The sequence below is a fragment of the Danio rerio genome, chromosome 8, assembly GCF_052040795.2.
Source record: "Danio rerio strain M-AB ecotype USA chromosome 8, GRCz13ab, whole genome shotgun sequence".
Classification (NCBI taxonomy): Eukaryota; Metazoa; Chordata; class Actinopteri; order Cypriniformes; family Danionidae; genus Danio; species Danio rerio.
In genome coordinates this window covers 14,313,693-14,338,850 of record NC_141028.1, presented here as the reverse complement: position 1 = coordinate 14,338,850, position 25,158 = coordinate 14,313,693, and the positions used below count along the sequence as shown (strand labels likewise).

Below are 25,158 nucleotides of genomic sequence, written 5' to 3'. Positions count from 1 at the left end.
TAACTTTCAATGAGTATTTTTTTATAATAACAGCGTTTATTTGTACAAAAAAATGTCATATTTAATTGCAATATCGTTCATGTTTTACCCATTTGAAAAGGCATTCACAATTTCCTGATGTACCTTTTAGAGTACATGTGTTACAAAAAAGAAAGAAAGAAATGTCTTTGTTGAAAAGAAAATCACACTGTGCTTTGAAAGCCCAGGATGTCCACTTTTAGCGAAGCCAGAAAGATAAAACTGTGCCATGTGAAATTCCCAAAAATCAATGTCTCCTACAGCAGACAAAAATGAATTGCTGGGTCTCAGGAGGAAACCTAAAAGAGATGTTCATGACCTGATAGCATGCACTCCTAATCATAAATAATTCATTTAACGAAAGCATATTTATGTTTTGGTTTTATATGCTCTAATTTCACAATATGAACGTTCCTCATTCCATTTCCCCATAGGTGAGCACCTCAAAACAGAGCTGCTTTGTGTCGTTTGAAGACAACTCCAAGTTCTGGGTGCTTTGGAAAGACATACAACATGGTAAGAAGTCTGCGTGGATGTGCGTTATACAAAGCTATTTTTTTTAGCATTTGTTTCTTAACTATCCACATTTTTTTCCATATATATATTCTGCATTTGAATATTTGATGAATGAATTATGAGGAGAGTTCTGACACCTCATATTTAGTTTTTTTAATTATTCATATGAAGCATTACAGGGCATAGGAAAAATATAAATGCAGTTGAAGTCAGAATTATTAGCCCCCTTTGAATTTTTTTATTCTTTTTAAAATATTTTCCAAATGATGTTTAACAGAGCATGGAAATTTTCACAGTTTGAGTGATAATTTTTTTTTCCTCTGGAGAAAGTCATATTTGTCTTATTTTGACTAGAATAAAAGCAGTTTTTAATTTTTTAAACAACATTTTAGGGACTAAATTATTAGCATCTTTAAGCTTTATTTTTCCTTGATAGTCTACAGGACAAACTACTGTTATACAATAACTTGCCTAATTACCCTAACCTGCCTAGTTAACCTAAATAACCTATTTAAGCCTTTAAACGTCACTTTAAGCTGTATAGAAGAGTCTTGAAAAATATCTACAAAAATATAAGTCATTGTAATCATGGCAAAGATAAAATAAATCAGTTATTAGAAATAAGTTATTAAAACTATTATGTTTAGAAACATGTTGAAAAAATCCATTAAACAGAAACTGGGGGAAAAATAAACAAGCAGTCTAATAATTCAGGGAGGCTAATAATTCTGACTTCAACTGTATATATATATATATCAGCAAGAAAACACTCTCAGATTCACTGAATTGATTTATACAGAACTATATACTTAATATGCAGTATAACAGTAAAACTTTTTTCACCAAGTACCACCTCAGAAAAAATGGCTCTCCATTTACGCACCACCTTAATAACTAGTATTCCAGTATTGAAATACAGTAGCGTAGTAGGCAAAAAATCTGATTGATTCTTAATTAAAATATTTATTATTGTCATCATCCACTTAAAACATTAAAAATAGTACATTAACATTAGCAGTCATGTGCTTACAGATAAAAACAAAAAACAAACAAAAAAATCTTAACATTTAAATTAAGTTAATCAAAAATGGCACTGTTCTTAAAAAGTAAAAAGAAAACTGCTGTATGTAGCGTGTTATCGCTTGCGTCAAATGGTTAAAAGTGTGTTCATTTTCTTTTACTATTCAGCAATTCCTCCGCGTACCACTAGAAGGAAGCCTGCATACCACTACTGGTACATGTACCACAGTTTGAGAACCACTGCAGTATAATATACCGATTAACTGTAACTAAGTTACTTAGAAGCTAAAAGTAATCCCCTACATTACATTTAATTGTGAAAAGTAGTTGCTTTGTAATTAATTGCACCCAACGCTGCTTGTTGCACGACATTTAATATTATTTTCGAAGTCGATTTGAAGTTGAATTGAAGTTCCCTAAACCGCAAGTTCAACTCATAATTTAAAACACAGTCATCTCACACAGAGAAAAAAAAGGTGAATAGGATTAATCCATCAGCAATCCAGAAAGCAGATATGTTGTGTGATATGTCAGTGTGTCCTGCGAGATGTCTTTGTGGCAGTATGGTATTGGTGCTTTGTGGCAGAGGAACTGAAGCTTTATTCTCTCCCTCTTTCGCACAGCTGGAATCCCAGGGGAAGAACCCAAATGCTCAGTGTGTTCTGACATGTCTCTGGATCCTGGTAATGAAATTCTTATCTGCGGAAAGTGTGGAGTAGGTGAGTGTGAAGCAGACATCAGTGCTGTCTGCATCCAGGCTCATCAGGAAACTGGGATGTATCTCAATGAACAGCTTGTTTCTGCTCGAAGAAAGTAATGAATCATTTGAAGAACTATTGACTCAAATGTAACCTTATTAGTGGAGCTTGCAGAGGAGAGAATCAGTCTTATTATTACTCATACTTAAAGAAACGTTATATAGGTGTATTGAGATGCATGCTGGTGTGTTGAGGTGTATTGTAATTAAAGATGGATACAACGGCATGTAGCTATTATTTAAAGTAATATTTTTGAGGCAATTATTGTAATATCTGGTAGTAATATAATGTATTACTATATTAGTTGCAAGTAATATATTTAGTTGGAAAAAATAACTATTAATATAGTTGTAATTAAATAATAATAAGAGTTTATTTTTAAATAATGCATTTTAACTATTTGTAATGCAAACTTTCTCCATTTCTTTACATGTTTATTTAGGTAATCATTTGCATATCTAAATAACATATCTTAAATTTTTAAAGAAACAATACAAAACAAAAATAGTACCTCAGGATATGGGGGTCCAAAATAACAAACAAAACCACCAATAACTAATTTAAGACAAACTAACTTACCTAACAAAATAAACATTCCCAAAATAAAGAAAATACATATTACTTCCCTTTCTCCCTGCCTACCCACCAAAACAGGAGAAAAAGGTTTTAAAAATAAAAGACACCCCACACCTTACTCATACCAGCAACTTAGTTCACATTATAAACATGAAACAAATGGAAGTCAGAAGCCCCTGGTATCTGGGACTGGAGCAGCTCAAGTGAGTCATGTCGTCTCCCCTCTCCCTTGCCTTCTGGTCGGCTGCAGCCAACATAGATTAGCTGTGCAGATTGGACTCAGGTGGCATCAATCTGTAAACAAAAGAAATCAGACAACAAAGGAGAAAACTGCAATATAGAAACAAAAATAAAACAGTCACGGGACGTAACAACGTTGAGAGTGTTTAAACAAGAAAGAAATGTGTGAAATGTTAATGCCTGTCTGAGAAAAGTGTATAAAGTGTGTAGTGAGGGGTTCTAAAGTCTTACATTATCTATAATAATTGTAAAAAATAAAGCACAATACTTTGGATTTCACCTATATTAGTTTTTTTTAGAATGTTACTCGTGCGAATGATGAGGGACCACTGTAAATTACAAATTAAAATGTTAGTGTTATAGGACCAGAGCCTTTTTTGATAAGTAGAAAATAGAACAGCACTCTTCAAAAAAAAAAAAAGTGGAAATGGAGTTATATAAATGTTGCCATGACTTCTTGCATGACGCAATGACTGGGGAACTCTTCTGCCTGTGGACAAAACTGATTAGCATGTGCTTGTGATAATGTATTTTAAAAGACTGGAGTGGAAAATGCGCTGTGATTTGCATTATAAACGCCGTGGCGTCTACAAAGCAAATAGAGAACTATTCTGGGTGTCTTTGATGGCGTTTGGTAAGACTGCATTACAGTAATGACTCGCTGGGGACGCAGAAGTGGCTCTCTGAAGTCTCAAGGATTAGTGTCGACTTCATCTCTGCTGATCATATTTACACATCTGATTGGCTTTGAGTAGATCTGTTGGTTTTTTTTCTTTTGGTTTGTGTATGTGTGTGTGTGTGTGTGTGTGTGTGTGTGTGTGTGTGTGTGTGTGTGCTAACATTTGTCCTTCCTCATGCTTGTCTTGCATCTTTAGGCTTTCATCAGCTCTGCCACTTGCCCACGGTGGAGAGCTCAGCTGACCCGTCGCCTTGGTTCTGCAGAAGGTGCATTTTTGCCTTGGCTGTGAGAGTAAGTACTTCAAATTCTTGTGTGTGTATATATTTTTTGCAGGATTTCTACATCTCCTGGAAAACCTGGGAATCCTTAAGAATTATTAAGTGTGTTTACATGCATATTCTAAACTCAGTTATGCTTTTTGTTTTTGCATTCATTTATTTTCCTTCGGCTTAGTCTCTTTATTTATTAGGTTTTGCCACAGTTGAATGAACTGACAACTTATCACGCATATTTTACACAGCGTATGCCCTTCCAGCCGCATCCCATCCTTTTGAAACAATCATACACACTTATTCACACATATGCACTATGGCCAACTTAGCTTATTAGATTCACCTATAGCGCATGTCTTTGGACTCTAGGGGAAACCAGAGCACCTGGAGGAAACCAACACAGGGATAACATGCAAAATCCACACAGAAACGCCGATACTCGAACCAGCGACCTTCTTGCTGTGAGGCGACAATGCTAACCACTGACCCACATGCTACCTTATGATTTAGTCTTAACTTTATTGAGTAAAGTCATACACAGCTGAATTTATTGTCACAGGTAGATTTTTGCCTCTTATACTGGATTAGCTCGGCTTCATCACTTCCAGAATGAAACTGTAGGTGATCATTGACGTTCGCTCGAAGTTGATGGTCACATTTGTTGCGCTTGGTCTCAAACACTCTCACTTGCATAGCTGTGTATTTAGTTAAGATTTAGATTTAGTTTAGATTTAGTGAATTTAGTTTAGATTCTGTCAAGTATAAAATAAAAATGCACATTTCAAAGCTCCTCTATTTGATATACATATCAATATTGAGAAATCAAACTGAAGAGTTAGTTTACCCTCAAATTTAAATTTGCCCTCAAGTGGTTACAGACTTATAAGTTTCAACTGTCTGTTTAAATTGTATGATTATATATGTATATATTCATAATTAAAAAAGCAAATATGAACATTTTTTTATAGCTGATATACTTAAACATACATGTACTTTTTTGTAATTCCAATGGTTGAATGTTGCATTTATGACATTTTTTATATATGTGAAAATCAAATATGAACTTGTAGGTCATATACAGTTGAAGTCAGAATTATTAGCCCCCCTGAATTATTAGATCTCCTGCTTAATTTTTCCCCAATTTCTAACATTTAACGGAGAGACAATTTTTTCAACACAGTAACTCATTTCTAATAACTGATTTCTTTTATCTTTGCCATTATGATAGTAAATAATATTTGACTAGATATTTTTCAAGACTTTCAATTTTTAAAGTCTTAACTAGGCTAATTAAGTTAACTAGGCAGGTAAGGTAATTAGGCAAGTTATCATAAAATTATGTTTTTTCTGTAGATTGTCGAAAAAAAAATGCCTAAAGGGGCTAATAATTTTGTCCTTAAAAGGGTGTTTAAAAATTAAAAACTGCTTTTATTCTAGCCAAAAAAAAAACAAATAAGACTTTCTCCAGAAGAAAAAAATATTATCAGACATACTGTGACAATTTCCTTGCTCTGTTAAACATTATCTGGGAAATATTCAAAAAAGAAATAAAATTCAGAGGGGGCAAATAATTCTGACTTCAACTGTATGTAATTTGCCTATATTGCCTTATAACAGATTGGAAAACTGCATACAGTAAATGTCTGTAAAGAAAACACAATATATGTGATTGGCTCCTTCATTAGAAAAACATCTTTTTTAAAACAAGGGCTTGTTTATTTGATTCCTCAACCAAAGTAGTTGCAAAAAAAGCCAGTGCAAAATATGTCTCAGCAACATATATAACGTTGTTTTCGCACTGAAAAGGATCTGCATTTTCGAACAAAAATTTTTTTTTTTACATATTGTAATTTAACAGAAGCTTTTTTCCAAAGCTACATACAATTAAGGAGGCATTCAGCGATTTATCAAGAAGAGGCAATACACACAAGAAGTGCTAGTTATTCAACAGAACTGTTCATGCCCAGTGAATTATGTGTTAGAGTAAGCAAGAGTGTTCTTTCTAGAAAGATGAGTGTTTCTACAGGTGGTTTGTCAAGCCCATTCACCTGTGTGAGGCACACTTAATAAATACATTTTTATTAGAGATTTGGAGTGATTGTAAGAAAGAGGCTGGTGCAAATGAAACCCAGGCGCATTCTGAAGAACATAGTCCAGCGGATGTTTTTGGAGACCGCAAAATACTTCCCTGGAGGTACCTATTTGTGCGTTTTTTGTAAATCCGCGAGAGGCCGCTGTGTGCGCTTTTTCACATCTCGAATGTCTCTCGCGAGCACCGTTCGCGCCTGCGTCGTTCTTGCGTAAACTCACAAGAGGCCTGTCCAACTGGCTGAAAGCCCTCCACACAGAGGTAAGCGGCCGGCAAGCACGAAAGGGAACGGCATCACACATCCCCGCAGCGTTCACTTAAAAAATGAAATGCGTCCATACGTACCTCAGACTACATAATTTGGGGCTTCCAGTAACGTCCACTGGACTACGTTTTCAGAATGAGCCTGGGTTGCGCAAATGTGTTAAAACTGATGTAAGTGTCAGAGAGATGAAAGAGTGTAATTTTTACAGGTGGTTTATTAAACCCACTCACCTGTGTGAGGCACATTGTTGTTGTTTACAAAGTACATTTATTTCTTACTTTATAGTTAAATCATAGGCAAACTGCACATTTTTAATTGGAAAAGTCCTGGGAATTGTGGTGTGGGAACCCTGGTTTTCTCTTTCCACTTGCGTTTAAATGAATGGGTTTGAGGAATGTGATAATGCTGACGTGTGTGTGTGTTTTCTTATGTGTCAGAAAGGGGGAGCTTTGAAGAAAGGGCAGCTGGCCAAAGATCTGCAGGCCATGAAGCAGGTGCTGACCTATAATCCAGAGGAGCTCGAGTGGGACTCTTTGCACCGCACAAACCATCAGCAGTGCTATTGTTATTGCGGAGGACCTGGGCAGTGAGTCTTCATCTCTTTATTTTTGCTGTCTTTCTTACTTGATTTCTAGAGGTCAAACTGTTATGGAAAGAATCGAATGGGTGTCTGAAAGTCTAACATACACTGTGAAAAATGATAGTATCCGCACAATTTTATGATGTTATCCCAACACAAAGCAATTAAGTTAACTTAACAAATTTAAGTGAAATAAATATAAAACAATTACATTTTCCAAGCAAATCTCAAAAATTGGGTTTTCAGCTCATTTTAAATAGTTTGAAGAAGCAGCAAAGTCATTTTTTTGCTTTTGAGTGTGGGTAATACATCTTAGTTTTACTTGATATTGAAAATAATTACTAAAAGGTAAGTAGTCTGTTGAAATGTGTGAGAAGTAAAAATTTTTATAATACATAAACACACTAGGGCTGCACGATTCTGGCTAAAATGTGAATCACAATTTTTTTTTAAAATCAATTATACAGTTAAACAAACTGTATTTTGTTTGTTCAAATGCAACTCATATAAACTGTAAAAAAATCACTGCATATAATATATAAAATAAATATGTTCTCATTTATTCATGTTCAGCAAAAAGTTCAGCAAAAGTTCTCTTAAGCGTCAGTGGTGTATTAATATTATTATAATATATTTTTATTTGAATTTTATTTTCTGTTTTTATTTTGATTTAGTTAAATTATAGTGATTTATTTTAGTTTTTATTATTTTACTTTTATTGTTGTTATTTCAAATCTCTGGCAAAATTATTTTGATTATTATTGATTTATGTTAAGTTGTAGATAATTAAGTGCATCAAAGTGACTGCATGAAATAAGTCAAACGAATATCCTGCGCAAATTGACTCCTGTTTGACTGGACTTTTTACTAATACATTATTAAAGGCAACAATTGTCTTCGTTATTATAACTATATAAACTATATATATATATATATATATATATATATATATATATATATATATATATATATATATATATATATATATATATATATATAAATATAAAAATTTATAAATTAATATATATTTGTAATGTTAACTGCATGTTGTTGGGTAATGTTAGGTAATGCATTTACTAAAGTTAACCAATTAGACTTAAAGTAAAGTGTTATTGTCAAAATTATATAAAACAAATTTTAGTTGAAATTTAGTTGAAATATTGTGTCGCTTATATGGTAACTAGATGTGTAAGTATTATGCGACTGCAGTGTATGTACATACTGGTACATAGTATTTACTTGTTTAATACTGGTGTAACTACACAAATGTAACAACCCGCTGAATAGTATGTGCAAGTTCAAATGTGTAACAGGACATTAATAACACAATCTTTGGTAAACTACCCCTCTAATGTGTATTACTGGTGTGATTCTACTTTTTACCTTTAAAAAATTAAGGCATTTGTATATATCTATATACACATACTTTTTTTGCAGAATTTTACTGTTGTTAAACTGTTGCACAAATGCTTAGGTTTTATGTATTACACAGTAATTTGTGACCATTTTACACTTTATATTGAGTGGACAGTTCGTATGGATTTACCCTAAAATTACACTAGCATCACAAGGTGAAACCTTCTAATGCAGCGTTAATTCTGCCATTCTTATTCTAATACAATGTTTAGAGGTACATGGTATGCAAACATGTGCGGAAGTGGGAAAACACCTGCAACTATATTGTTGTTACACAATGCACCTATGTAATTCTTGTTACAGATGTGTACTTATTTAGTGTTGTTGTTACCAATTTCCTGTTATATATTTGAACTTACACATACTATTGTGTGTTGTTACATGTGTGTAGTTACACCATTGTTACACAAGTAAATACTATGTACCAATATGTACATACACTGTAGTTACTGTACATACTACATACACATCTAGTTAACATGCAAGTTCACAGGTATAATCGACAGTTAATATATAGAGGGACCATATGGTAAAACATGTAAACCCCTCACAGATGAAGAATGATGATAATAAAATAAAAATAATGATAATTAAAATAATTAAAATGAATAAATAAAATAAAGTTTGCCATCATTTTATTTTTCAGAAGAAAGATTTGTACATCCAATTACACAAACAAGTTACATTGAAGATTAAATAACTTCAAAATATACCTTAATATCTCATAATGCTTTTCCACCTCTTTTGAAAAAACATCAGTCTTCATTTATAGACATGCAGTCATGCATATATATCTGTTTAAAACTGAAAAAATGTATAAGACATAACTTGAATTTTTTTAAATTAATACTGAAATGAATCACTTTAATTTCAAAAATAAAAGTTTCTAGTAAATATAAAGACAGATTCCGTGCACAGTACCTAAATCATAGTTTCAGTGCATTGGACAGAACATCTGTGGCATAATTTGATAGCACTGGAATGTTTTATTAATGATAGTGAAGTGGTTTGTTTGCATGTTTCAGTGAAATGCAGAAAAAGCGTGACAAATGTGCTCACACATCTCTGCCTCGTGTGCTCGGCTTCTGTCTGCTCACTCAGCGCAATCATTTTGATTAAAACAAAATTGCTTCATGCAACATGCGGCAAAACAGGGACTGCCACAGGACTGCAGAAAAACAAAGTCCTTACTCTACTTCCTAAAAGTAGTCAACTGATTATTGTGTCAAAGTCTTTGACACTGTTCAGCATTTTCTGTACGGTGTGTGTGCTGTGATACTGAATGAATGTCATCAGGTGAAATACAAATTAGCATTTTATATTTACCTTCAAATAACCATAAATAGCAGTGTTGTTATTGTTACCTACTACAAACTGAATGTACACTGAAAAAAATTATTCAAAGATGATTCCTTGGATTTACTTAATTTTTTTAAGTTAAGTGGCTGTAAACAATTTATTTGTGTTGAATTTAAACAAACAAATTAAGCTTAACATTATTAAACTTAATTTGTTTGTTTAAATTCAACACAAATAAATTGTTTGCAACAGTTCTGCATGCAACACTTTTTTCAGTGTTGCTGTTATACACACACTAGCTTTGCCTACCTTTATTTTTGTTTATGCTAGATGTAATTGGTCTGTTTAGGCCTTTGTGGTTTGTGTCTGATAAGAAACCTCACACAGTTCATTTCTTATTCTGTGATTTGCCCATCAGGTGGTATCTAAAAATGCTGCAATGCTTTCGCTGTGAGCAGTGGTTTCATGAAGCGTGTACGCAGTGCCTACAGGACTCCATGATGTTTGGAGATAGGTATGTTAAAGAGCTGCATTTATCACTGAATTTACCACAACAAAACAACTGGCATCTGTGCAACACTGTTCTGCCATCCTACAATATGGATTTCTCATTTTCTCCTTCAAATCAATTAATTTTTCAGCAAAAGCAATTGACTTTGTGTTATTAAATATCACTGAAGAAATGTTTTAGGGATTGTATTGGGTCTGGAGGTGGAGTTTCTAAAATCAATGCGATGCACAAACTCAAGTTTTATTAGATTTATTAATATGATGAAACACTGCAATGTAGTGCACTTAGTGTCTGCCTACTTTCTCAGAGGTGCTGGTTCTGAAAGTATTTTCACGTTCATATTTTCCATAGGAATTTTTGTGTATGTTACAACAAAACACCACCTCTCACTAACATACAAAATGATCAATCTATCTATATTTACAAAACAACTTTGAAATCCTTACAATAAAACCGATATAATTCTAATCACATAAGTGTAAATAAAATAGACTTTAAAAATGTAATTTAAAAGCATAAAACAAGTCAAAAGTGTTTAATTGCTCCACATGCCAAACTAGGAAAAAAAAATGTTTTATTGTTTTTAATTTTATTACAAAACCAGTAGATAATATTAACTTTTTATATACTAATTTTTAGAATGGACAGGGTGGGCCGTTTATATGGATACACCTTAATAAAATGGGAATGGGTTGGTAATATTAACGTCCTGTTTGTGGCACATTAGTATCTGTGAGGGGGCAAACTTTTTTAAGATGGGTAGTGACAATGGTGGCCATTTTGAAGTCGGCCATCTTGAATTGTTAACATCAAACAGATTGTTAACATCACAAACCATTCCCATTTTATTAAGGTGTGTCCATATAAATGGCCCACCCTGTACTTCTCACTCCAACAATTATTAAACAGAAATAAAATTTAAAATAAGTTATAAACAAAATACATAAAAATTCACCAATATCTGTGCGTGTGAGTGTATATAAAATAAAACAACATATATAAATATTTATATGAGCAATATCAAACTAGTTTAAGTGTGATATGGCTGTATATCGGCACTGGAAGGTGTGTGTTGGTTCGAGGCTGCAGGCTGAGTGCCTTAGTGTCCCACCAGTGATGATATACAGCCATATAGCACTGCTATGGGACCTAATTTTAAAAAAAATTCTCTGCTTTACCTCTGATCACATATGTAATTTTTTCATAAGCAAGATTATCAGACATCTCCTTTATCCGGTATCTAATTTCCAACTAAATTGAACTCTTTTAGCAAAGAATGCGTGACTTTTTTTTCTTAAATGACACTGAGATAAGATATTGCATTTGCATTTATGTCCTGAATGTCTTTAGTGTAATAATGTTTCTTACCTAAAACATAAAATAAATAAAAATGAGCAAAGAAACTGACAAAAATGTCCATAAGAAGGTCCAGGGTGAAAAATAAGCAAAAGCAAAGCATATAGAATCGATTAAAAACCTCAGAGCTCACAACAAGTCTGTCTTTAAAGCTGTATCAGTTACTGTTGGCAATCAATTTCTAACTGGATAAAACAAACCCAGCTTTTAGTACTAAAACTTAATCAATAAACAGGCATTTAAATCATTTCAATTGGTCTCTAAACATCAAAAATCCCATAATTAGCTTGGACTGCCTAACTATTTTGCGTGCTTAAGATAAATTCCTTATAATTAAATTAAAATTCCTTAAAACAAATTAAAATTGCTTAAAATTTGTTGTTGGTGGCTTTGAACTGCCTTTGAATCCATCCAATCAGGCTTTAGGGTCGGCGTTATTCATTATATAATAAAATATAAGCCATTTCTTTTCAAAAAGATCAATGAATGCTATAACCATGAATGCTGCAACATCTCAACGCTGATGATTAGTGAATATTGCCACAAACTTAATGCGGCGTCGCACATGGGCGAGATTACATGCGTCTGGGGATTTTTAAAAGATCGTAATGACACTGTCAAGCGCAATCTTTCCACAGTCGCAGCACCATTTGTACCCCTCCAAGGTGTGTAATTTAAATGACTCCATTTTCTGTCCCTTTTTCTCGCAGGTTTTACTTGTTCATTTGTGCGGTGTGCAATAAAGGAGTGGAATACATCAAGCGGCTGGCTCTCAGATGGTAAATGGCAGCTCTTCTTTCCCCCTCGCGAGTGATTGCGCCAAGATCCGTGTCAGAATTATGTAGTCAAAGTGTTGGATGTGATTGATGTGGACTGGAGCCCTCCATCTGGAGCTTTTTCTCTGGAGCGCCCAGCTATTTCAGAAAGCAAAGAGAGGGTGTCTTTTTTTTTTCGGCGTAGAGTTTTCTGGACATTGATTCTTGCTTTTTGTCCCAAATGAGGAATAGCCATTTGAAGCGAAGATTTGGTGCTGAGAGGATTTCTTATGATAGCAGGGGATTACTCTTGAAATACAGTGAGCTGGATGTGTTGGATATTTAGGTATGAAGCCAGTCTCGGTTGGGATTTAAGCTTTATCCTTTTAAAAAAAAAGTCTAGTGTGTTAAAATGGACCTTGCCTTGTGAACAAAAGCACACTCTATTTAACATTTTAGCATGTGAAATTTCATGCAGATTTAGGGGGTGTCATATGATCTAAGAGCTTTTCCGCTTTAGGGCTAAACATAGTCGACTACATCTGAATTAAAAGTGAATTTTTCATGAGATTTTTACACTTTTAACTTTTTTTTTGGCAGGGTGGATGTGGTCCATCTTGCCCTCTACAACCTGGGAGTCCAAAGTAAGAAGAAATACTTTGAACTGGAGGAGATCGTAGCATTCATCAGCAACAACTGGGATCGTTTCCAGATGGGCAAGGTTATATTTTCAAACCTTTTTCATCCAAGATCTCAGACTTCACATAGTAGTATCACATAGAATACCCTAGTATTGCCTTGATAACCACTTTAGCAACCCATAAACACCCAGACCAACATATCAACACTCAGAACAACCTAGCAACTACATAGCAACACCCAGAACTCTTTGGCTACCGTTGAAATCAGAATTATTAGCCCCCCTTAGAATTTATTTTTTTTAATATTTCCCAAATGATGTTTAACAGAGCAAGGGAATTTTCACAGTATGTCTGATAATATTTTTTTGGTCCCATTTTATAGTAAGTGTCCTTAACTACTATGTACTTACATCAAAAAATAAATACAATGTACTTACTGTGTTCATAAAGTATTTGAGAGCACTTGTGGTGCTCTTGAGTTGGGATAGGGGTTGGGTTAGGGACAGGTTTGGTGGTGTGGGTAGGTTTAAGGGTGGGTTAAGGTGTAGGGAATGGTCAGCAGTGTATTTGCAAATGTAATTACAGAAGTTAATTACAGATGTAATTACATACAGGTATTTAATTAAGCATAAGTACACAGTAAATACATGTATTTACACAATAAGTACATTGTAACAATTTATTCCTGTGTAAGTACATATTAATTAAGGCCACTTAATATAAAGTGGGACCATTTTTTCTTCTGGAGAAAGTCTTATTTGTTTTATTTCGACTAGAATTAAAGCAATTTTAAATTTTTTTACAAACCAATTTAAGGACAAAATTATTAGCCCCTTTAAGCTATATATTTTTTCGCTAGTCTACAGAACAAACCATCATTATACAATAAATTGCCTAATTACCCTAACCTGCCTAGTTAACCTAATTAACCTAGTTAGGCCTTTAAACGTCACTTTAAGCTGTATAGAATTGTCTTGAAAAATATCTAGTCAAATATTATGTACTGTCATCATGGTAAAGATAAAATAAATCAGTTATTAGAAATGAGTTATTAAAACTATTATGTTTAGAAATGTGTTGACAAAAAATCTGCTCTCCATTAAACAGAAATTGGGAAAAAAAAATAAACAGGGGGGCTAATAATTCTTACTTTAACTGTACATCCTAGCAACCATAAGAGAGCACTTATTAAAACTAGTAACAACAACTGCATAGCAATAGCAAGATTATCTTAGTAATGTTCTAGTTATCACACAATACATCTTAGCAGCCATAAGGTTAAATCCAAAACACTCTTGAACATGTTTAGCAACACCTGGACCAACCTAGCAACTGCATAGCAGCACACAGAAGGGCTGGTCTGAGTATTTCAGAAACTGCTGATCTACTGGGATTTTCACACGTGACCATCTCTAAGGTTTACTGAGAATGGTCTGACAAAGAGAAAATATCCAGTGACAGCAATTCTGTAGGTGCAGATGTCTTGATGCCAGAGGTCAGAAGAGAATGGCTGGTTGGAGCTGAAAGAAAGGCAACAGTAACACAAATAACCACTCGTTACAACCGAGGTATGCAGAAGAGTATCTGTGAACGCACAACATGTCCAACCTTGAGGCTGATGGGTTACAGCAGCAGAAGACCACGCTGGGTGCCCCTCCTCTTAGCTAATAACAGGAAACTGAGGCTACAATTCACACAGGCTCACCAAAATTGAACAATAGAAGATTGGAAAAACCTTGCCTGGTCTGATGAGTCTTCATTTCTGCTATGACATTCGGGAATGGTAAGGTCAGAATTTGGCATCAACAACATGAAAGCATGGATCCATCCTGCCTTGTATTAACGGTTTAGGCTGCTGGTGGTGGTTAAATGGTGTGGGGGATATTTTCTTGGCACATTTTGGGCCCATTAGTACCAATTGAACATCAAGTCAACGCCACAGCCTACCTGAGTATTTTTGCTGACCATGTCTATCCCTTTATGACCACAGTGTACCCATCTTCTGATGACTACTTCCAGCAGGATAACACACCATGTCATAAAGCATGAATCATCTCAGACTGGTTTTGTCTTGAGCATGACAATGAGTTTGCTGTACCCAAATGGCCTCCACAGTCACCAGATCTCAATCCAGTAGAGCACCTTAGGGATGTGGTTGAATGGGAGAATTATATCATGGATGTGCAGCCGACAAATCTGCAGCAACGGTGTAATGCTATTATGTCAATATGGACAAAAATCTCTGAGGAATATTTCCAGTACCATGTTGAATCTATGCCATAAAGGAGTAAGGCAGTTCTGAAGGCAAAAAGGGGTCCAACCCAGTACAAGTAAGGTGTACCTAATAAAGTGGCCGGTGAGTCTAGTTACCATAAGGGAACACCCTAACAACACTATTTTATGCATTTAATTCTATTTTCATCCTCTAGTGGTGCAAAACTGACACACTTCACATTTAAAAGCCATTAAATACAAAAACATACAACAAAAACAACAACATACATTCAATAACAGTGCTAGTGGTTTGTAGTTCTAATTGCGAGGCAGTAAAAATAGGCTTCTTTGAAGGAAATGAATAGTGAAAATTGTCATTTTTTTATTGTGCGTCATCGCTTGTCACTCTAATCGCTTGTTTGTTGCCGTATGTAATCTGAGAAAACAGCACTGCTAAATTGCTCACACTTCGCTTTATGGAAGACTTAACAACTACAGCAAAGGGCTTCATTTGTCTTCATTGGAACATGACAGCTCAAGGCAACAGCAAAGGAAACGTCTTATAATAAAACACCACATCGCAATCTGTTTCTTTCAAAGATGTTCTTACCTGTTTCTGTATCTACAGCTCTCCAATACCCCTCTGCCTGAGCGAGGCCAGTTTATTCTCGATGCTCTCAACAACTATAAAAGCAAGTAAGAAAAAATGTCTTGATTATCTGGTTGAAGTTAAAGCATACCATACTTTATTTTTTGAATGTGTTTAGCATCTTAAACGTGATGCAACATTTTCGAAAGCAGCTTATATAACGCTGTTAACTTAAAGCAAGTAAAACAAAGAAGGCACATTTGCATTGATAATGTTTAGGGTTGGGCGATGTCGACCAATTTGGCATCGTACGATGTCTAATGTGAAACAACGTGATGGACGATTGCATTATCGTCATAGGTGCTGGTGAATTCATTTGTTATGCATAATTAATTAAATCATAGCGAATTAAATATTTGTAGCCTATCGTTTCAACTACCTGACCAACATGGTCTTTGTTTTACCCATAACCAAATCATAAATAAATAAAGATAAGTTACACTCAAATTACCAACTGTCAATCTCTTTTTCTGCAGGACTCTGGTGTGACTAGGCAGAGTGATCTGTGTCGTTAAAATAGCGTCGACAAACCAACATCAACCAACCAACAGTATTTGAGGTTTACGCTAAAATTACTAAGTACAAGCATGAAAGCGAAAGATTGAAGCAGTGTACTGATGCTGTGACACGTTGCCTGATAGATTCAAAAGACAGAAGAGTCGTTAAATAAAAACACAATTAATTAAATATAACGGTTAACAACTATAGTGAGACATGATCCAGCGGTACATCCTTGATAAACTGTCCGACATGCACTGCTCTTTAGGCTTACTGCTGGAGTTCAGACGCTGCAACGCATGACAGAGTTTGTGTGTGTGTGTGTGTGTGGTCACGTGATGTGCGTTTTCAGCGGTATAGTGTGGACGGCGAGATCTTTTCATAAATGCTAGATGAAACGTCAGTGTGGATGTGGATAATTTTCATTCTAAAATGCCATTTTAAAACTCAGACGTATTCGTGTAAATTGGGATGTGTGTATTTTTCGCGAGAGGGTTACTGCTGCGAAGAGGGCAGGGCGATGGATCGCAATACCAGCTCAGCATCGTGATGTCTATCTGCGATGGACAATGGCATCATCTATCTACCCAACCCTAGTAATGTTTATTATGAAATAAATATCATAATGCTTTTGGCTTGATATTTAATTTTTAAATTAATTTCCCTTTAGACTGTTGAATTGGAAGTGAACAAAAATCAAATGATAAAATGTGGCTTTTATACCAGTTACAACTTATCTATGATACATAATATATATATATATATATATAACAGATTTTTATGTTGTTTTTCAATTGATTGATGCATTCATACAGTTAAAGTCAGAATTATTTGCCCCCTTTTTTCTCTTTTTTAAATAATTCCCAAATGATGTTTAACAGAGCAAGGAAATTTTCACTGTATGTCTAATAATATTTTTTCTTCTGGAGAAAGTCTTATTTGTTTTATTTCGGCTAGAATAAGAGCAGTTTAAAAAAAAAATTAAACACCATTTTAAGAACATCATTTTTTAGACCTTTAGGCATTTTTTTTCCGCTAGTCTACAGAACAACCCATCGTTATACAGTAACTTGCCTAATTACCCTATCCTGCCTAGTTAACCTAATTAATCTAGTTAAGCCTTTAAATGTCACTTTCTATATAGCTGTATAGAAGTGTCTTGAAAAATATCTAGTCAAATATTATTTACTGTCATCATGGCAAAGATAAAATAAATCAGTTATTAGAGATGACTTATTAAAACTATTATGTTTAGAAATGTGTTGAAAAAAATCTCTGTTTAACAGAAAACGGGAAAACAAATAAACAGGGGGGCTAATAATTCAGGGGGCTATTTATTCTGACTTCAACTGTATATAGCCATGTAAAAAAAGAAACTAACTAACTTGCATTTACTGTAATTACAAAATTTCTGTTTTTCTTTATAGATTTAGGATTTGTAGTTGATTGAATTTTATTTTTAAACTAATTTCGAGAGAATCACGTGCTTATGATTGCTCAAGGCTACAGAATCTCACTGGAAGAAGTAGGTCATGTAGGTACTTCTTGCATATTGTTTCTCGAATTCTATGAATTCCGACTACTCAGCTTGCGTACTATATAGTAGGGAAGTATTTGATTTTGGACGCAGCCAACAACTTTTTTACTTGTCTAGAAAATTCTTATTGATATGAGAATTTTTTTATTTTTGAAGTAGAAACATGCAATAACCTTGATTTTTCAGTGACAACAAAAATAAGTATTATTTTGATTAACTAGCATTTGAAAAAAAAAGACAAAATGTTTTTGGGGGGGTCTAAACTTTTTTTTAAAATTTATTATTATTAAGACATTTTGTTTTCTTTTTGTTTTAGGTTTCTCTGCGGCAAGGAGATCAAGAAGAGGAAATGCATTTTCCGACTAAGAACGAGGGTCCCTCCTAACCCTCCATCTAAGTTGTACCCAGAGAAGGCCCAAAAAAGTGATGCACATAGGGGACGCAAAAAAGCAGTCAGCAGAAGCAGGTTAGTTTCACAATCTCTGAGCATTTCTGACAACCTTTTGTTTTCTTTCTAGTGCCTCTTTTTTATTAACTGTGCTTCTAGTTGATGGAAACAAACTCATCCATGAGACTGGTCATCAAGACATCTATCACAATAAAATTGAAATTAATTGGCTTTTTGTGTATTATCCAGTCGGCTGATCATAAATAAAAGCTTTTATTATTTTACCAAGGGACTTAAAGGAACACTTTGTTTGGAAATAGAGTTAAACAGTTTCTATTTACCATTAGTATGAATCTTGTCAAATTATCTCTAGGTCTGGTGGGAGCACTTGTAGCTTAGCTTAGCATAGATCATTGAATCTGATTAGACCATTACCGTCTTTCGGATGAGACGTTAAACCGAGGTCCTGACTCTCTGTGGTCATTAAAAATCCCATGGCACTTCTAGTGAAAGAGCAGGGGTGTAACCCCGGTGTCCTGGCCAAAGTCCCTCTATCGGCCCTTACGATCATGGCCTCCCAATCATCCCCTTCCACCGAATTGGCTCTATCACTGTCTCTCCACCAATAGCTGGTGTGTGGTGAGCGCACTGGCGCCGTTATCCTGTGGCAGCCGTCGCATCATCCAAGTGGATGCTGCACACTGGTGGTGATGTGGAGAAACCCCCCCTCATGATTGTGAAGCGCTTTGGGTGTACAGCCATACACAATAAAAATGCGCTATATAAATACACATTACATTATTAAAATAATTGTCTCACTCAATAATGACCAAAGAGTTTAGGTAAGTTTAGATAATTAAGTTTAGATAATGGTTCTATTCAAAGCTTGAATCTTCTGCTGTTCCATAGTGACAAAGACTGGCAGAAAATGGAAAGTTTTTATTTTAATAATAATAATAAGGAAATTTGCCATCGTGCTATTGCTGTAGTAGTTGTAATGATATTATGCAGCAATTAAAAATAGTTCTGGATCATCTCTCAGAAATGTTTCTATAGTGGTAAGGCACGCTCCTTGTGCAAAAAGGTGGTCACAATGATTTTTAAGCACTGCATAATATCATTGCACCTGCTGCAGCCATGGCACCACAGCAAAGTTTCTTGATTATTACACATATTATACATGAGAGTATAGTTCCTAGACATATCGTCCTAGAAAATAGCAACTTTTAATTTGGTCAGTCTTATCACACAATGTAACTACACAAGAGTTCAGCTTTAAATAGAAAAAAGCTTATTAATTTTTAAGCAAGATGCTAATGGTCTAATCCAATTTAATTATCTATGCTAAGGTAAGCTAAAACCACTCCCACCAGACCCAGAAATCGGCTGAATGTATTTAAAAATGGTGAAACTCAATTGTTTAACTCGATGGGAGTTGTTAAATGAAGCTGTTTTCAAAAATAAAGTGGTGTTCCTTTAGGATTTGCGCACTGCTTGCAGTAAATAACAGCCACATCGCCTTGTAATTGTTTTAATAGTTTCAGCTCTCGCATCTTTAATAACACTTTTAGTGGGTGGTGATAATGCACTGACTGTTTATTTAGAGAGTTTATTCAGTCATTATTCTGCTCATTTACGTTGAGAAAATGTTTATCATTTTCCTGTGTTGCAGTAACTCTGATCCTGCAGAGAAGCGGAGGAAGAAGAGGGCCAAGTGGCTGCTGGAAGATGCTATTCCTAACGTAAGCTTTTCATCTGGGTAACACTTCATTGCCACACCAGCCGTATAGCATGACCTTTCTTGTCTGCTGTCTTACAGTGTGTGTTACAGTGACCACTGCTCTGTAATAAAAGAAGGTTCTGAGCTGCATTGTTGCACAGCCACTATGTTAAGACCAACTGGATCTTGTAATCAGTTGTATTTTAGAGGAAAATTAGTTATTGACCAGTCTTAGATTGAGGAATTCCAAGCAATGGATGCCAATGAACACACATACTCAGAATTATTAGATTTTTTAACATTATTTTTGAATGTTGTATGAATGTATTTATTAGTAGGGCTGGTCGATATGGCAAAAATACAATCTCGATAATTATTTTCCATATTGAACGATAATGATATATATTTCAATATCAGTTGTTAATGCTTCCAGTTTTAAAAGTTTCCCAACAATGACTGAAGCCACAAATAAAAAAATGAGGGTCCATTACATGGTGCAACATATTTTCTGACAAAAATATGGTGCATCTGTGTAAAAATCTGCTGTGAGATTGGCTCCTAAATCAATATAGAGTAAAAAATTCCAGAACTTATCATTTTATTGACATAAAATGTATTGTGATTTGATATACTGTAATATTGTTTATCAACCCAGCCCTATTTATTAGTGGTTGATTTATTGATACCTAGAGAGGTCAGTCCAATGGATATTTGCTCATACATTAAAATTCAAAAGTGGCCAATAAGATTTTATTTTATTACTTTAAAAAAGTATTTTAATTAGATAAAAGTGACAACAGTAACATTAATTTTACAAAACAATGCTATTTTAGTTGTTTTTACCATTCTGTTTATCAAAGTATACTTCATTGATATATAAATATACTTCATAATTCAAAATTATCCTTCATTCATTTTCCTTCAGCTTAGTTTCTATTTGAGGGGTCAATACAGCGGAATGAACCGCTAACTATTTCAGCATTTGTTTTACACAGCGGATGCCCTTCCAGCCATAACCCAGTACTGGGAAACACCCATACACACTCATTCACACACACACTATGGCCAATTTAGTTTATTCAATTCACTTATACTGCATGTCTTTGGACTGTGGGGGAAACCAGAGCACCCAGTGGAAACCCACACCAACACAGAGAGAGAACATGCAATCTCCACACAGAAATGGCAACTGACCCAGCCAGAAGTTATTAATAGTCTGATAAATAGTCTGATAGTCTGATAACTTATTAATAGTCTGATAAATATACATCTTCAAAAAATAAAATTGAGAGCCTAATTACGAAAACTAAGGTGAACCAAATACAGTGGACAAATTATTTTAGATAAAATTCTTAACTGCATAAAACAAGAAAACATCAAAATCTTTCTTTCCATTTACAAATTGCCAAAATGGCACCAATCAAAATTCTTAAGGCCAGCAGCACACAGCTAAACTGAATCAACTGGCAGAAATAGTCCATAATTTATTGGCTTAAAGATATCAGCCAAATAATTTTCTTGCTGAGCCACTAAAGCTGAAAAAAAAAAAAAAATTTTATTGGCTGATACCAGTATAGCTGCTAATATAATGCACAGCTGTGGTTAGAACAGCCTGATCTCATGAGGAAACTTAACTGTGGTAGGGAAGCCATGATCGAACACCCGAAAAGTAGGGGGGCAGGTTGAGACAGTGGCGGCTACTATTTACCTGAATCGCCGACCCTGTCTTCTTTTTCCCACAACTAAGAAGAACCTTATCACAGTGGTGCCGAAACCCTGGAAATAGTAAATAGTAGTTTTTATTTTTGAATGAAAAACTATTTAATTATTCATGAGACCTGCCAGACCTGCCAGTGTTAAGCTCGAGCTGAGAGATACGGAAACCACGACACAGTATTTAGCCGTTCATGAAGGCTCATATGCGTTTGTTTCCATCATCCACGGGGTTTGTTGCATGCTTTCCCCCGCGATCTTGTCAGGGCCGATCATACAGCAAAGCTGTGTGTGTGCTGCAAGCATTTTTATCGGGAGAGCAGCACGAGAATTAGAGAATGGCGGACGCTGTCTTTAATCAGGAGTTCGTTCACATTCAGACACATCGCCGTGCTGCTGTGTTTGCCTAAATCCTCCAGATTACCAGCAGGGTTAATGGTTAAAATAGACGGGTCAGGAGACCTGCTGCACTGAGTCTGCTGGATACGGGGATTGAGGGAGAAGTCCTCATTTATAGTGTTTACATGAACACGATTATCTTTATAATGATATAAATTGTGGTTGTCTGTATATGAAATTACGAATAACAAATGTAGCAGGGCATTAAATCACTGTTCATTTCTTTGCATTTTAACTATGTAAACTATAAACTCATGCGTCTCCTCTTTGTGTCTCATTTTGTGAGCTAACTGACAACAGCAGTTATTCGCTCCCCTTCTCCCCTGCTGGCCACGCCCACTCCTGCCCGATGCTCGCGGAGCTCCACGCCCATTAATCATGCATCTTTTGAAAAAATTCTGAAGTAGACTTTAACCGAAAGAGGGGGGTGTCATGGTCCTTTAATGGCTCATTCGTAGTTCGAGCTAATTTGTACAAAAATATATGATTTTAAAAAGGAGGCATGGCCACAAACCCCACCCCTAAACCCATCCGTTATTGGGGGAGGAGCAAATCATACTAAATTTATGAATGAGATCATACAAACTCATACAAATTAGTCACAAAATCAAAGCTTTCAATTGCCGTGAGATAGCGTTGTTAGAATTAGAGACTATTTTCAAATTCATTTAAAAAATGTACCAAAATTCAAGACTTTTTGGGCCCTATCATACACTTGATACAAGATGCTATTTTCAGACCAGCGCAACCCTAATTTCCTCGTTTTGCACCACGCTGTTCATGGGTGTTCCAGTCTAGAAAGGAGGTGTGTTAAGGCACATTGTTGGTGCGTTGCTGTTTTGAGGAACTAAAACAGACTAAAAGTCCAGCGCAGAGCATGTTAGTTCTGCTCCTTAAACGAGTACACATTGCCTAATACACACAGGATGTACAGCAATACGCAAATATCTTTTCTTATTATTTACTACACAAATATAAAAACCACTGCCTCCATGCCTTCTTTATCTCGGGGGGATTTTCAAAGTGTATTCATGACAATTTGCGTTTGTATAATGTTATTATTAGCAGTATTATTTATTATATATATATATATATATATATATATTTATATTTGTTTTAACCTGTCAGGTTTTGGACCATACGGGACAAAGGACGTGTGTTTGGATGTAACTCTTTTTTTTTTTTTACCACATTTTGTTATTATTGTTTATTTATGTGTTTGCTGGAAATAACTGAATTTAGAAATAGTTTTGAAAAAATCATTGCGCTTAACAAACAAAATAAATATGTAGGCTAATAGATGTCTTTAGTGGAGTGTGTACATCACCGAATCCTTATCCATGAAAGTAAAGAGTAAAAGTAAAGTAAAGAGAAAGTAAAGAGGCCGAATGGAGGAAGTTCGATCTTTATCCTCATAGATGGCTTGTTTAATTGTTTTCTCACTAGTAAAGCATTCAGTTTTTCCGCTTACAAAGTCCGCCATGTAAATAGCAAATGTGCACAATGAAACTGACTCTTAAGGGAATGGGAGATGAGACTGATTGTTATAACGCACGTTATAATTAAAACATACCCATAACTCAATAAGAGAATAAGCACAACTCTGATAGACCATGCGCTGCGGTGCAGAGGCTATTGTTCCGTCCTTAAAATAGCAAAATTAGATTCAGACACGCTTTTGTGCCACGTGCTTTAGATTTTGCAACTAGATCATTAAAACTTTAGTGCAAATGTTGAATGACAACATAAAACATTATCAAAACTGCTGAAATTAAATTGTCCCTAATTTTGATCAAAATAATTGAAAACTCTTAGAAATCCTTTCACAATGTTGTTAGTGTCTTTACTTAACTGACTTAAATATGCTTGAATTACCACTTCAAGTACAGTTTTAATAATTTAACCACACATTTGCATGTTCAATGACATTGTTCAATGTTCATTAGTCAATACGTAAACAAATATATATACATATACGTATACGTTAACATATACACATGTATTTTGTTTTATTTAGATGTTCTTTTTTAAAGTATTATAACGTTATATTTGATGCTTTAATTAATTATTAGCTTTTTATCAGCTCAAAAACCCCATGTTGGGAAACTTGACCTAGCTGATATATTGATCTATCACTAGAACACACACACACACACACAGACTAAATAATTCAGTTCGTGCAGTCCTCAGATTCATGAGCAGGCAAAGTTGCGCTATATGCTTGACCTGTCAGTGCAAATCCTAGCCTCTCATATTCAGATTGTATTTTCTAGCACTTCTTAAAGTTTCTCGAATCCCTCACCAGCTTGCCTTCATGCTGCCTGGTGAATTGCTGCTCATTTTTTTTAAGCCATTTCTCCTTAAGGTTTGTTGTATGCAGACTTAAAGCCGATTTAAATATGACCTGTGTGAAGTTTTCTCTTCGATATCTTCTCCTGGCTTTCTCTAGCATGTCTCTGCACCCTGTGGTGATCCTCTTTTTGTTTTGTGACACCTGCTGCCATGCAGCCCCTGCATTTCTCCTTATTTTCTGATGTGTTGCTTCTTCTCTCCCTCACTTTTTCATTCATTTTTTGTGAAGCTACATCGAAAGCTAGGCTACAAGCTACTATGATCTCAAGTAGTTGCTCTCTAGGCTACGTTTACATGACACTGATGAAAAAACAACGTAAAAAGTTTTTCCCCTTGTGTTGTAGAAAAGTTTCACATCTACAGCACAACGTTTACCAAAAACGACCAAAAGCTCTGTATTGCATATGTTAGGCTAGTATTTAGCTGTTACGAAGTGGCTGACACAGTGGGATCCATTTGCAGTATTTTTATTAAACACAGTTTAATAACAAATAGCACACAGATGTAATGCGTGTGCGAACTCACATCAAACACAGTAGTATATGGTCGTAGGCCTCGTGGCAGGTAAACACAGGATCAGTATGCAGGCATGGGTCAAAGGCAGTGTGCAGGCTAGAGTTCAAGGTAGGCGGCATGGATCAGAGTCGGGATTCAGGCAAAGGTACAAGGCAGGCGGCAGGCAGGACAAGGTCGATAA

General features: G+C 35.1%; 2 protein-coding genes across 6 annotated transcripts in view; one reads left to right on the top strand and one right to left on the bottom strand.

The window, feature by feature from the left end:
- Nucleotides 1-25,158, bottom strand: part of LOC147842591 (uncharacterized) — a 496,599-nt gene that overhangs the window by 266,893 nt on the left and 204,548 nt on the right. The gene's annotated exons all lie outside the window — the stretch shown is intronic.
- Nucleotides 1-25,158, top strand: part of phf19 (PHD finger protein 19) — a 62,260-nt gene that overhangs the window by 10,290 nt on the left and 26,812 nt on the right. For 3 of the 4 annotated variants that reach the window (XR_015497171.1, XM_087263496.1, XM_087263497.1), the window contains 10 exons: nucleotides 453-534; nucleotides 2,178-2,273; nucleotides 4,004-4,098; nucleotides 6,871-7,019; nucleotides 10,147-10,242; nucleotides 12,306-12,374; nucleotides 12,951-13,071; nucleotides 15,834-15,901; nucleotides 18,206-18,355; nucleotides 19,950-20,019. Coding sequence is in view for 3 of the 4 variants with exons in the window: in XM_087263496.1 (XP_087119622.1) it covers nucleotides 453-534; nucleotides 2,178-2,273; nucleotides 4,004-4,098; nucleotides 6,871-7,019; nucleotides 10,147-10,242; nucleotides 12,306-12,374; nucleotides 12,951-13,071; nucleotides 15,834-15,901; nucleotides 18,206-18,355; nucleotides 19,950-20,019 (996 nt within the window). In the remaining variant the exon portion in view is untranslated. 4 annotated transcript variants of the gene reach the window in all.